The sequence below is a fragment of the Schistocerca cancellata genome, chromosome 8, assembly GCF_023864275.1.
Source record: "Schistocerca cancellata isolate TAMUIC-IGC-003103 chromosome 8, iqSchCanc2.1, whole genome shotgun sequence".
In the NCBI taxonomy this organism is placed as follows: Eukaryota; Metazoa; Arthropoda; class Insecta; order Orthoptera; family Acrididae; genus Schistocerca; species Schistocerca cancellata.
In genome coordinates, this window is record NC_064633.1 from 103,015,417 (window position 1) to 103,027,899 (window position 12,483).

Genomic DNA, 12,483 nt, shown 5'->3' on the forward strand with positions numbered 1-12,483 from the left:
CGTTGCTGGATGACTTGGAGCTTCTCCTAAACCTGAGAGAGAAGTTAGAACTGCAGTTTTAGACACTCTGCCTCATGCTCCATGAAAGACGGTCTTGCTGTCATCCTCACGGGCTGCACATCATAAAAGGGACCAGTACACTATAGATCTCCGCCCACAGCCGGCGCGCACGGAATAGAGTGATGGGCGTTTATCTTCTAAGATTCGGGTTGCAATGCTTTCTAGTGGAGCAGTTTGCGGGGCGTGGTATATGTTAACTTTGCAGAGTAAGTCGTAACGGTAATTGACTACTGCAGTTAGTTTTTCGAATTGCAGGATACCTTTTGCATCTGAGCTGAAAAGTGCAAATAACATATTAGGTATTCTGAATATGTAATAATGTAAAAATTGACGTAAATTAAATTGTGTGTAAGTTTACAATATTGATGTAATACATTCCTTGCTTTGTTGAGACAGTATTTTAATTGTTGCATATATTCATTAATGTGAATGTCATTATCCTGGAGTTTTGGCACTGTTTGTCTTACAATTACTACAAACGTCAAGGAAAATATTTGTGTTTATTAAGGCTGTGATGATCTACTTCTACTTTGTTACATGTAGCTACTAATTGTGTCTTTATTTAACGTGTACTAGCAGCCTTTACAAATATTTTCATGTTGAGATATGAGTACAAGATGATCACTATGAGAAAATGTGAGGGCACACATGAGAATGGGTCATGCTTTGAATGGAATTGCTATCTTTACCAGCAAAATGGTGGGCACTCACACTACACAAATAGCATATCAAACAATCATGCTCTATGGCATTTCCACTGGACTAATACTGCAGACACTCCAGACAGGGTGAGGTGCTAGCTGACAAAATGTTGATTGAAATGTTAGTATTAGGAGTGACCGCCGGTGGTTAGTGCACTGCAGACGTCCTACATTGCCATGGCTCGAGAAGATATCATGTAGGACTGAAATCTAAGCCATTCTTCTGTCTGAGGTCTCCACAATCATGATTTCCTTGGCAGGTGCAACACAGTTGCTTCTGTACTCCATGATTCTGTTTGTGAACAACGATTAACTAGAGTTAAAGAAACAGTTTATTCTAGAAACAGCCTCTTAATCCCATTCTAAGGCCCATTCATGTATCGTTTTCTACATGGAATAATACTGTAAACAATGTCATTAACATAATTTACATCCACTCATTCGACAGCAGACTGATATTAAAAGTGTAATAGGTTAGGTTGTTTAGTGCTTAAGTAACAAATTCAGGAGGAGAGCCACAAAAAGTTCTGCTTTCTTTAAAATTAGGTAATGATGCCATATAATTTTTACTCATTTCAGGAAATGTTATTTACTAAGAGTACAGTTATTTAAAATAATGATGTTGTGATGATATGGACCCATAAACATATACATAGCTATTAGAGTATCAGTCCATTATATATTAGTGTAATTACTCAATAATTATTGTGTTTGTTTTAGGTGCATGCTGGAGGTTAAGTTATCATTTCTGGAATGCTGACCACCCTGCAAAATAGCATTCGAGATTTGCTGTAAATCTAAGGGGTGTTTGATGATAGCTTTTCCTTAAAATTTCAATGATCAATTTATCGATTCTTACATGAATTCATGCTCGCAAGTCTGTTCAAAAGCTTTTCCTACCAGAACTATCGATTGCCTAATGCATTCCTGTCTTTGACTATTCGAGTGATAGCATGTCCACAAACTTATACTTTGCAGACGCTGAGTATGGACCAGTCACAAAACAGCATGTACTGTGTCACGTGTTTATGGGCTTTGTTTTATAGTGGACAAAGTGTTGTCCTTAGTTTTGCTATCTTCTCATCTCGTGAGTTCCACATGTTCTGTTCTGGACGACTAGTGTCGCAAATTGCTCATGGATTCTAGGTAACTGAATTGACATTACATTCTGATGGCTATTCTCACACTACAAACTACATCTACAGCTACACGGATCCTCTGCAAATCACATTCAAGTGCGTGGCATGGGGTTCATCTGGCACCTTCACAATTCTCTATTATTCCAATCTCGTATAGCGCGTGGAAAGAATGTACACATATATCTTTCTGTACGAGCTCTGATTTCCCTTATTTTATTATGTTGATCGTTCCTCCCTATGAACTTCGGAGTCAACAAAATATTTTCGCATTCGGAGAAGAAGGTTGGTGATTGGAATTTCGTGATAATATTCCGTCACAACGAAAGACGTCTTTCTTTTAATGATTTGCAGCCCAAATTCTGTATCATTTCTGTGATACTCTCTCCCATACTTCGCGATAATACAAAACGTGCTGCCTTTGTTTCAGCTTTTACGATTTACTCCGTCAGTCCTACCTGGTAAGGATCCCACACCGCGCAGCAGTATTCTAAAAGAGAACAGACAAGCATAGTGTAGGCAGTCTCCTTAGTAGATCTATTACATTTTCTAAGTGTCCTGCCAATAAAACGCAGTCTTTGGTTAACCTTCCCCACAACATTCTGTATGTGTTCCTTCTAATTTAAGTTGTTCGTAAATGTAATACCTAGGTATTTAGTTGAATTTACGGCTTGTAGATGAGACTGATTGATCGAGTAACCGAAGTTTAACGAAATCCTTTTAGCACTCATGTGGATGACCTCACACTTTTCGTTATTTAGTTTCAATTGCCACTTTTCGCAACATTCGGATATTATTTCTAAATCGTTTTGCAGTTTATTTTGATCTTCTGATGATATTATTAGTCGATAAACGACAGCGTCATCTGCAAACAACCGAAGACGGCTGCTCGCATTGTCTGAAAAATCGTTTATACAGATAACTACCTTGGGGAACGCCAGAAATCACTTCTGTTTTATTCGATGACTTTCCGTCAGTTACTACGAACTGTGACCTCTCTGACAGGAAATCACAAATCCAGTCACATAACTGAGACGATATTCCATATGCACGCAATTTCACTACAAGCCGCTTGTGTGGTACAGTGTCAAAACCCTTCCGGAAATCCAGAAATACGGAATCGATCTGAAATACCTTGTCAATAGCACTACACACTTCATGTGAATAAAGAGCTAGTTGTGTTTCACAGGAACGATGCCTTCTAAACCCATGTTGAATGTCTCAATAGCCCGTTTTCTCCGAGGTAATTCATAATGTTCGAACGCAATATATGTTCTACAATCCCGATGCATATCGACGTTAACGATATGGGCCTGTAATTTAGTGGGTTACTCCTACTACCTTTGTCGAATAATAGAGTGACCTGTGCAACTTTTCAGTCTTTGGGTACAGATATTTCGGAGAGCAAACGGTTGTATATGATTGTTAAGTATGGGGCTACTGCATGAGCATACTCCGAAAGGAAAGTAATTGGTATACAGTCTGGACCAGAAGACTTGCTTTTATTAACTGATTTAAGTTGCTTCACTACTCCGAAGGTATTAACTTCTACGTTACTCAATTAGGCAGCTGTTCTCGATTCGAGTTCTGGAATGTTTACTTTGTCTTCTTTTGTGAAGGCATTTCGGAAGGCTGTGCTTAGTAACTCTGCTTTGGCAGCACTGTCTTCTATAGTATCTCCATTGCTATTGGGCAGAGAAGGCATTGAGTGTTTCTTGCCGCTTACATACTTCACATATGACCAGAATCTCTTTGGATTTTCTGCCAGGTTTCGAGACAAAGTTTCGTTGTGGAAACTGTTATAGGCATCTCGCATTGAAGTCAAAGCTAAATTTCGAGCTTCCGTTAAAGATCACCAATCTTGGGGAATTTTGGACTGTTTCAATTTGGCATGCTTGTTTCGTTGTTTCTGCAACAGTGTTCTAACCCGTTTTGTGTACCAAGGAGGATCAGCTCAGTCGTTTGTTAATTTATTTGGCATAAATCTCTCAATTGCTGCCGATACTATCTCTTTGAATCTCAGCCACATCTGGTCTACACTTATATTATTAATTTGAAATGAGTGGAGATTGCCTCTTAGTAAGGCTTCAAGTGAATATATATTATTTCGCTTATTTTTCTAGAATTTGGGGATTGCAGTGTTCAATCTCGCTACGACACCTGTGTTCACTAATCCCTGAATCGGGTTTGATGTTCGTTGTTAACTCAGGATTCTTTGTTGCTAAGAGGTCAAGTGTGTTTCCACTACCCTTTACTCTTCGCGTGGGCTCATGATCTAACTGCTCAAAACAATTTTCAGAGAATCCGTTAGGCACAATTTCGGATGATATTTTATGCGCACCTCCGGAATTAAACATGTATTTACGCCAAAATATTGAGGGTAAATTTAAGTCACCACCAACTATTATCGTATAGGTCGGGTATGTGTTTAATATCAAACTCAAGTTTTCTTTGAACCATTCAGCAACTGTATCATCTGAATTGGGAGGTCGTTAAAACGATCAATTTATTATTTTATTCCGGTTGCCAACAGTGACCTCTGCCCATACCAAATCACAGGAAGTTTCTACTTCAGTTTGGCGACAAGAAAAACTACTTCTGACAGCAACAAACACGTCACCGCCAACTGTGTTTAGCCTGCCCTCTCGGAACACCGTTAGGTTCTTCGCAAAAATTTCGGCTGAGCTTATGTCCGGCTTTAGCAAGCTTTCAGTGTCTATAACAATTTGAGCATCAGTGCTTTCTATTAGTGCTTAGAGCTCTGGTACACTCAAAAACACAGCTACGACAATTAACAAACGATATACCAATGGTTCCTGTATCTACGTTCTTCCTATGTTCAGCCTGCACCCTTTGTGACTGAAGCTCTACTTGTGTTTTCCCGAGACACTGACCTGTCCACGCCACACAGCCCCGCTACCCGTGTAGTCGCCTCCTGCGTGTAGTGGACACCTGACCTATTCAGCGGAACACGAAACCCAACCACCCTTTGGCACACGTTAATGAATCTGCAGCCCACACGGTCGCAGAACCGTCTGAGCCTCTGATTCAGACCCTTCACTCGGCTCTGTACCAGAGGTCCGCAATCGGTCCTATCGACTACACGGCAAATGGTCCGCAGTACTTTCATCTTGCCAGGAAGACTGGCAGCCTTTGCCATTTCTGTTAGTCGCTTGAAACTAGAGAGAATCTCTTCTGATCCAAAGTGACACACATCATTGGTATCAACGTGAGCAACAATCTGCAGTTGGCTGCACCCTGTGCACTTCATGGCATACAGGAGAGTCCTTTCCACATCTGGAATGACTTCACCCGGTATGCACACGGAGTGCACATTGGTTTTCTTGCCCATCTTGTCAGCCAAGCCCATAAGTGGCCCCATAACACGCGTAACATTGGAGCTCATAACTACCAATAATCCCACCCTCTGCAATTGCCCAGAACTTGCAGGCTGAGTGGCTTCCTCTAAAACAGTACAGACGACAGCATCTGGCTCACTGAAAATGTCAGCCACAGAGATCACCAGGAACTTGTTTGTCAGACAAACCGGGTGACCCCTTACGTGCTGCCGCTTGGGAAGTCTTTCGCCGCCTGCTTCGCCCCGGGGCGACCTCCCAATCTACCACAGGTGTAGGGTCAACTTCAGTGCGAGCAGTAACTAGGATAACCACCGGTGAGAACCGATCTGCATTATGGTGAAGTTCCAGCAAGCCTTTCGCAGCTTGGTACAATACTCCGCATGCAATCTTTCAGGGTGTTAAGTAGGCCTTCATTTGTATTCATACTTAACTTGCTTTGTTCAAAGAGACATGCTATGAGCCGCGTCTGAGGTATAGTATTTGATTCTCCTTCATTTACCAGTACAGTCAGAGGTGATGGCTATATCACATTACCGCTTATTCAAAGGCGTTCTTATCTCCCGCTATGTTAAGAATTTTTCTTTGTACAGTTTCTCACATATTGTGGCATTTTCTCCCACATGGTCACCAGGCAGATTGCGTAATCCTTCACTTGTTATTGCTTTTGAATTGAGTATTAGTGATAGGTACTTGGTTAAAAGGTGTATCATTTATCTTCCTTCCCAAGTCAATTTATCATTCAGTCTAGAGTCTGCGTTTAATTCGTACACTAAGTTTACTGTTAACTCTGACTTCAACAGGACTATTAGTTCATGTGTAGTAAAAGTGCAATCAGCAGACGCTGTCCCAAACAGCAGTCAGCAGAAGATCGTTGAAATCTTTGCATACATCTCAGAAAGTAAGTAGTGTTGCTGAGATTCTGAGACAACTTGTTTTCGAGATTATATCTGACATAATGATTATACTTTATGTTCTTTCGCACACGTCTCTTGACTATCAGATTGAGACTCATATCCTCATTGGTCTTGGTCTACATCCATGTCATATGTAGTATACTTTCCTTGAACAAAGCTATAAAACTTTGAGAAGTAGCTCTGGCCCTAAATACTTTCCAGTATTCATTCATGTCTCCCCTTGTTCCAATTGCAAAATTTGATTTTTTTGTACAGCATATTTTTTAAAAACTTTCTCAAATAGCGTTATAAGTTACTCCTTGAGTAACGTTTGTCTAGACAAAGGCCACATTTTCAGGTCAGCGCTCTATACTGTAGATTATGACTCCATAAGAAGAAATCCAAAGTGCCATTCACATCACTGTGCAACATACACAGATAATATTATGATACAGGTAGTATAATATCTGGCCCCATATCTCGTTTACACCCGAAAACTGGTACACTTATAAGAGTTTGGAACTTATGCAACTTTTTTCCATATTTAGTTATTACCTATGCGTGCACTTAATCTTAAATTTATAGTACATCGAGTAATAGACACATATGTTTGCCACAAAGTACAGTGGTGCTTTATTTTCTCCACATGAGTGCAGGGTACAGGACAGTGGTAGCAGCTCCAGACTGCGCCTCTGCAGTGTGGTGCTCCCTCAGCAACAGCGACTACTTGCTGTGTGCAGCTCTGCGGGCGGCGCCTGACCTGGCATGGGGTCTGCTTCCAGCTCTGGACGCAATGTGTCGGCTGCCTGCACGTGCATGTTTCATGTGGCCAGCCCGGGCGTGAGCACCTGCTCAACAATAAACAAAATATATGATGTTCCTCTGACACCTGCGTACTCTCCTGTCTCATTAGAAAATGTTAGTAGGCTTAACAAAAACTTCCATCTACAGTTGACACAGATACTAACCTTAAATTTTGTAATTATATAACACACTGAAGAATTGGATCACACACAACTTGTATTTCTGACAGGTTTCCTTTGGAGTAATTGCTGCTTTAAATATCACGAGCACTGCTCTATACTATAACTTTTGTTTCTAGCATATCCAGCTATACACAGTGTAGCTTTAGGTGGATATTTTATACCATAGTGATCTGATATATACAGGGTGATTTTCATTAATGTTTAAAAACTCTCAAAGCGGAGTATAAGACTCTGAGACAAGAAATTTAATACAACATACATGGAATCAAAAACGTCAGCAAATGTCCTAAATGTGGCTGACGAATTTTGCACATGTTACATGACCAGTTTATGTACCTCCCCACAGGTGCAGTGGTAGTGGTCAGTACTAAACACTGCTCTGCTAGCTTACTACGTTTTCCTAATGGTAGATAGGTTCACCATAGTCTTGTAGTGCCACTACCATGAGCACTACAGTATCACACTGAATAATTCAGGAATAAACGCAGAATAACCTTGTCGAGCAAAGTGTAGAAGTGGCACTACAGTGTGGGTAGGATAGACTGATCTAGCTACTGCACTTGCATTAAGGTATGTATCCCTTGGTACCATCACGTGTGCTACATTTCTCATCCACTTGGTTGGGGAATTACCTGAAATTTGCGACCATATGTGTCTCATGTCAAATTACTTATCTCAGAGTAATCTCCGTCACTTTTGGTTTCCTAAACGGTAATATGAATCACCCTGTTTCTTTATAATCGCGATGAAACTCAGACAGGTATAAGCTATGTACCTGTGATAACTTCAATTCCATCACTGCTAAACATACCTCCTGGTAGAGGTCGGTAGTATGCACACATCTTAAGCTGCAAGAGTTATGGCATTTTGATGCTAAAACTCAGTTTTTGTAACTTGCTCTAAATATCACTCCTGAAACATGTCAAAGCGCTTAAAAAACTGTGACAAGAAGACATCATGAAATCTCACTGACGGTCACTAAGAATCTTCGAAACATATGATTAACGTTTAACCATATTTCAGCCAACTTTCAACTTTTTTTCTAAACTTGTGTGTAGGCATAGACATATTGTTCTACCAGAAAGTGTAACTGCAGTAATTTTCATTCTGATTTCAAACAAAGGTTAAATGACAGACAAATAAATGATTAGCTCAGAAATGAATAGTGTGTGCTGCTCAAAACACATCATGCATATTTAATGTATGCACTAATGGTATAATACTACAAACAAATATCCTCGAACCACCTGTCTCGTCTAGAGACGAATGTCTTAAGCGTTTGAAGTTTCAGAAAAATGTCTATTATCAACTAGGGAATTAAACCTACAAGAAAGTACACTCAGAATCGCAGTCTACGTCATAACCTGATGCCGTGAATGCTACGGCAATTAGCCCCTTGCATTGCCTGCACGCCTCAGCTGCTGTTTACCTTTGGCTGCCCGCCTGCTCTCTCCACTTAGACCCTCCTCATCACCGCTGTCGTCAGCGTCGTCGTGTGCTGAGCCGTCGGCGTCGTCGTCATCAGCGTCTGTGTTCTCGGCTGCTTCATCCACCGCTTCATCTTCATCGTCTGCAACAGCGAACGGCGTGCAGTACGCCACGAGTAACACTCCAGCGATCAGCAGGACAAGGGATGCCTTCATGGCTGCAGTGGCTTCTACTACGCTGGATGCCTCAATACAAGTGACACTAGTGAGCACACCGACCTCCTCTTATACGGCGTGTCGGACTCTTATCTCCCAAATTGTGGCACGCAAGGACAGCTACTTAGTGCGTACTTCAAAAGCGCGATTGGACATATCGTCGTCATAACTCACTGCCACAAATATCTTGGGGGACTTGGTATGCAACCTTGATTGTTAAGGTGATTGTAAGCAATTGTAAGTAACTTGAATTATGAAATTGTCTTCTTCGTATCGTCAAGTGCATATAACAGCACTGACTTAGAATAACGACTAATTTAAAAACGAATAAGACTTTCATCTACTATTAATCTGTTCATTGTTCTCGTTGCCTTACGTAACAATTGTCCAGATTTAGTTAAAAGTGTACAACGTTTACCCATCATACTCTGTTACCTTATGTTGCAAATCGTTACTTTATTTTACCAATAATTAACAATAAGCTTTGGATTTGTTTAACATGAAGCATAAATTTGACTTATGAAACCTATCCACTTGTTAAGAGTTTCTCTAAATTCTCCTTACTGTAGATTATTACAGGTAGGTAGACTGTGAACCTCAATATCGACGATTGGTGCCAAGCAGCTACCTTCCACATTAGTGATTTTCTTTGATTTCTTTCATCGTTTCTCCCATGCACACAAAAATAGCAACAGTGAGAAGCATTAGCCGGTTATCACTTCCGTCATAGTCTTCCATTTTTCTTTCTTTATTAATCACGCTATTTGTATATGGACTGACCCAAATAGGATGGGATACATCACGTGTCTCCACTCCGATGTTTATCTGACTTTGAGGCGTTGTTCATCACATATTGGGTATTAATTATTATACATTGTTTCCATCCTGAACTAATACTCATTATCAACATCACTAAGACGTGTGATCCCTACAGACACTGAGACTTAATTTTATACGTTGTGGCTCGGAAGCAACCAGATACCAAACGCATTTTTCACGGATCTCTTGAATGAAATCCTTGCTGTGTCGGTCTCGAAGCTTTCGTCTTCCCAGACATGCTCTGTGGGTGACAGAGCAGAAGGTCAGTTATGCCATTTGAAAATTTGTTCGTTCCTAAAGACATCTGTGCCATTAACTGCAGTGTTTGATTAGCATATTGCAATTGGCAACCCAGTTATCAAGGGTATAACAGCAGAAGTGCTTCTTATGAGCTTTCAGTAGGGTGTCTATCGACACGTTGCTGGCAATCTAACCGCCACAAATGGCAGTGAGACTTGTCGCTACGCATATTCGGCTAGTCTTTCATCTCTTTTATATACTCGTCTTGACGCTTATTTAGAACGTGACACATGAGGCTCGCATGCTCATTCTAAAAACACCTGATTGCTCATCTTAGACATTTAGGTGAAAGGACAATTCGTATATTCCGAGTCTACATCTAGAATTCCTGATTTTCCTCATAAAATAAAATAAGATTTTAATCTTTTCCGTCTTATCCTTCTACTTTATTAGTTTACTAATTTACTACTGCAATGTATTGCATAGCTCGGCAGTTACAGGCAGTGTGTGATGCAAGTCGATATTAACAATCAGACCTAGTTTGTCATTGAGTAATATGCTATAAATGCCATTCCATGTAGCCTGAATCTTTCTTGGCTGCTTATAAATCAACTTCACGTTTAGGAAGTGTGAGGTGGGGTGGTTCTGGCTGCAGTGTGCATATGCCGAGAATGCAAAATTAAAGTATCTGTGATCAGAAAATGAAATGAAGCTCTCTATGCAATCATGCAAGTTTCCTTATAAAAGACAGTAAACAAGTTGCGTGAAGGATAACTACTTATTAACTTCTGAATTTAACAGGGGTAACCTCATCTTTAAATGTAAATACTTGTGTATGAAATACATTGGTCAACCACTTCACAGCAGCACAGTTTAGTTAAAGGTGGTGACTTTCTGTTAAATGAAAATACCGGCTTATAAAAGTAGCTGTTTATATCCATTAACGAGCATTCAAGTGAGAAAACTTTCAACAAGATAGAATACCGGAAAGTTCTAACGAAAAGTGAACTCGGAAATCAAACATTATTTACAGATGCAAAAGGTATCCTGCAATTCGAAAAACTAACTGCAGTAGTCAATTACCGTTACAACTTACTCTACAAAGTTAACACATACCACGCCCCGCAAACTGCTCCACGAGAAAGCATTGCAACCCGAATCTTAGCAGATAAACGCCCATCACTCGATTCCGTGCGCGCCGGCTGTGGGCGGAGATCTGTAGTGTACTGGTCCCTTTTATCATGTGCCGCCCGTGAGGATGACAGCAAGACCGTCGTTCATGGAGCATGAGGCAGAGTGTCTAAAACTGCAGTTCTAACTTCTCTCTCAGGTTTAGGAGAAGCTCCAAGTCATCCAGCAACGACAGTAATGATTGCGAGCGCTGTACAATCTCTAGATATGTTTTGCCGCTATTGCGACCACCTCTCCAATGAAATTTCAAGATTTCTGCAGAGCACCAGCAAAAGTGAAACTTTTTGCTTATTTTGTAGGGTAATGGAGCATAAAAAGAAGATAATTTTCTAGCAGGTCAATTTCCATAACAACCACTGAGACCAGATTCTTTCCATTCCCACAGAAAACTTCCAACCACCACCCCTTTAACTGAAGGAGACATTCCCTCATGTAATCATCGCACCTTGGTAAGAGCGCATTCTAACAGCCCAGTGTATGATCTCCCATCATATGCCAGTCTCGAGTCGAAGGAACCAGCGATCGTGGTGGATGCACTGACCCTGAAGACCACTTAAAGTTACACATTTATGGCGGTGGCAATGGTTAAACGATTGGATCCATCTGCCATTTCTCTTTATTAGGCTGCCGTGCAGAATACATGGAAACATACAGCTTCTCACAGGCCGAAATGAACAGTTGTTACAATTCCTAACTTGACCATACGCAATATGTGGAATTACTTGTGCATAATGGCAAATACATTAGAAAGGTTACCAAAGGACTTTGTGTTCTTAAGGTCTTTCACTTCTTTATAGGGAGTCTTCTGATTAATATACATCTCTACTTCTATAACAACACCTTTTTTCAGTTTATACAAGGTATCTCATGTTTTCTTCAGTGTGCCCTATTGTAAGTTCATGTGTTTTAAAGTAGTCATTCAAAGCAGCTTTATGACTGGGATTACAGCGTTCTTTGAATCTTATCGTAAGCTTCCTTCTTGTTTGTCTGCGTATTCTTCATCATATAGACAACAGATGAATTTAGGCACCTCTGATTTATCATATACGTCTTCTTTCTCTATCTTGTGCTTTAACAATTTCCCTTACCCCATTATTTATTTGAAAAACCACTTTAGCAGTACCAACACAGAAACCTGTTTTATCGTATCAGGGATCTTTGCCTAAATATGGCATCAATACAGACCTAGTGTTTCCTTCATTTCTTATTTTCTGTAGCCTTATCACTTGCTGTCTGCACTTCTCTTTTAACCAAAGCTATGTTTTGTAAACCTTTTCTCCTGCCATAAGGTCAGACCCATTGTCCACAACTACGTGACGTAAAATGCTATTCTCACTATACTTTCTACAGATACGGGTAATCAACTGAACGTGTCATCATGGCATGAAAAGTGCACACTAAAAGAATATGGGATGAAATGAAGACACATGTATGATTGCTTCTGTGGTTGTTAGT

At 40.4% G+C, this 12,483-nt stretch overlaps 2 protein-coding genes across 4 annotated transcripts in view; one reads left to right on the forward strand and one right to left on the reverse strand.

Moving 5' to 3' along the window:
* LOC126094852 (uncharacterized) overlaps window positions 1-12,483 on the forward strand; it is a 207,027-nt gene that overhangs the window by 20,831 nt on the left and 173,713 nt on the right. The gene's annotated exons all lie outside the window — the stretch shown is intronic.
* Window positions 6,757-12,483, reverse strand: part of LOC126094849 (uncharacterized) — a 154,032-nt gene continuing 148,305 nt past the window's right edge. The window contains exons 1-2 of one of the 2 annotated variants that reach the window (XM_049909457.1): window positions 8,565-8,826; window positions 6,757-6,997 (exon numbers count right to left, since the gene is read on the reverse strand). In XM_049909457.1, coding sequence (XP_049765414.1) covers window positions 6,873-6,997; window positions 8,565-8,778 — 339 coding nt within the window. In that variant the 5' untranslated portion in view covers window positions 8,779-8,826 and the 3' untranslated portion in view covers window positions 6,757-6,872. Of the gene's footprint in view, window positions 6,998-8,564; window positions 8,827-12,483 lie in introns of those variants that run through there. The other variant, XM_049909460.1, reaches the window with a different exon arrangement.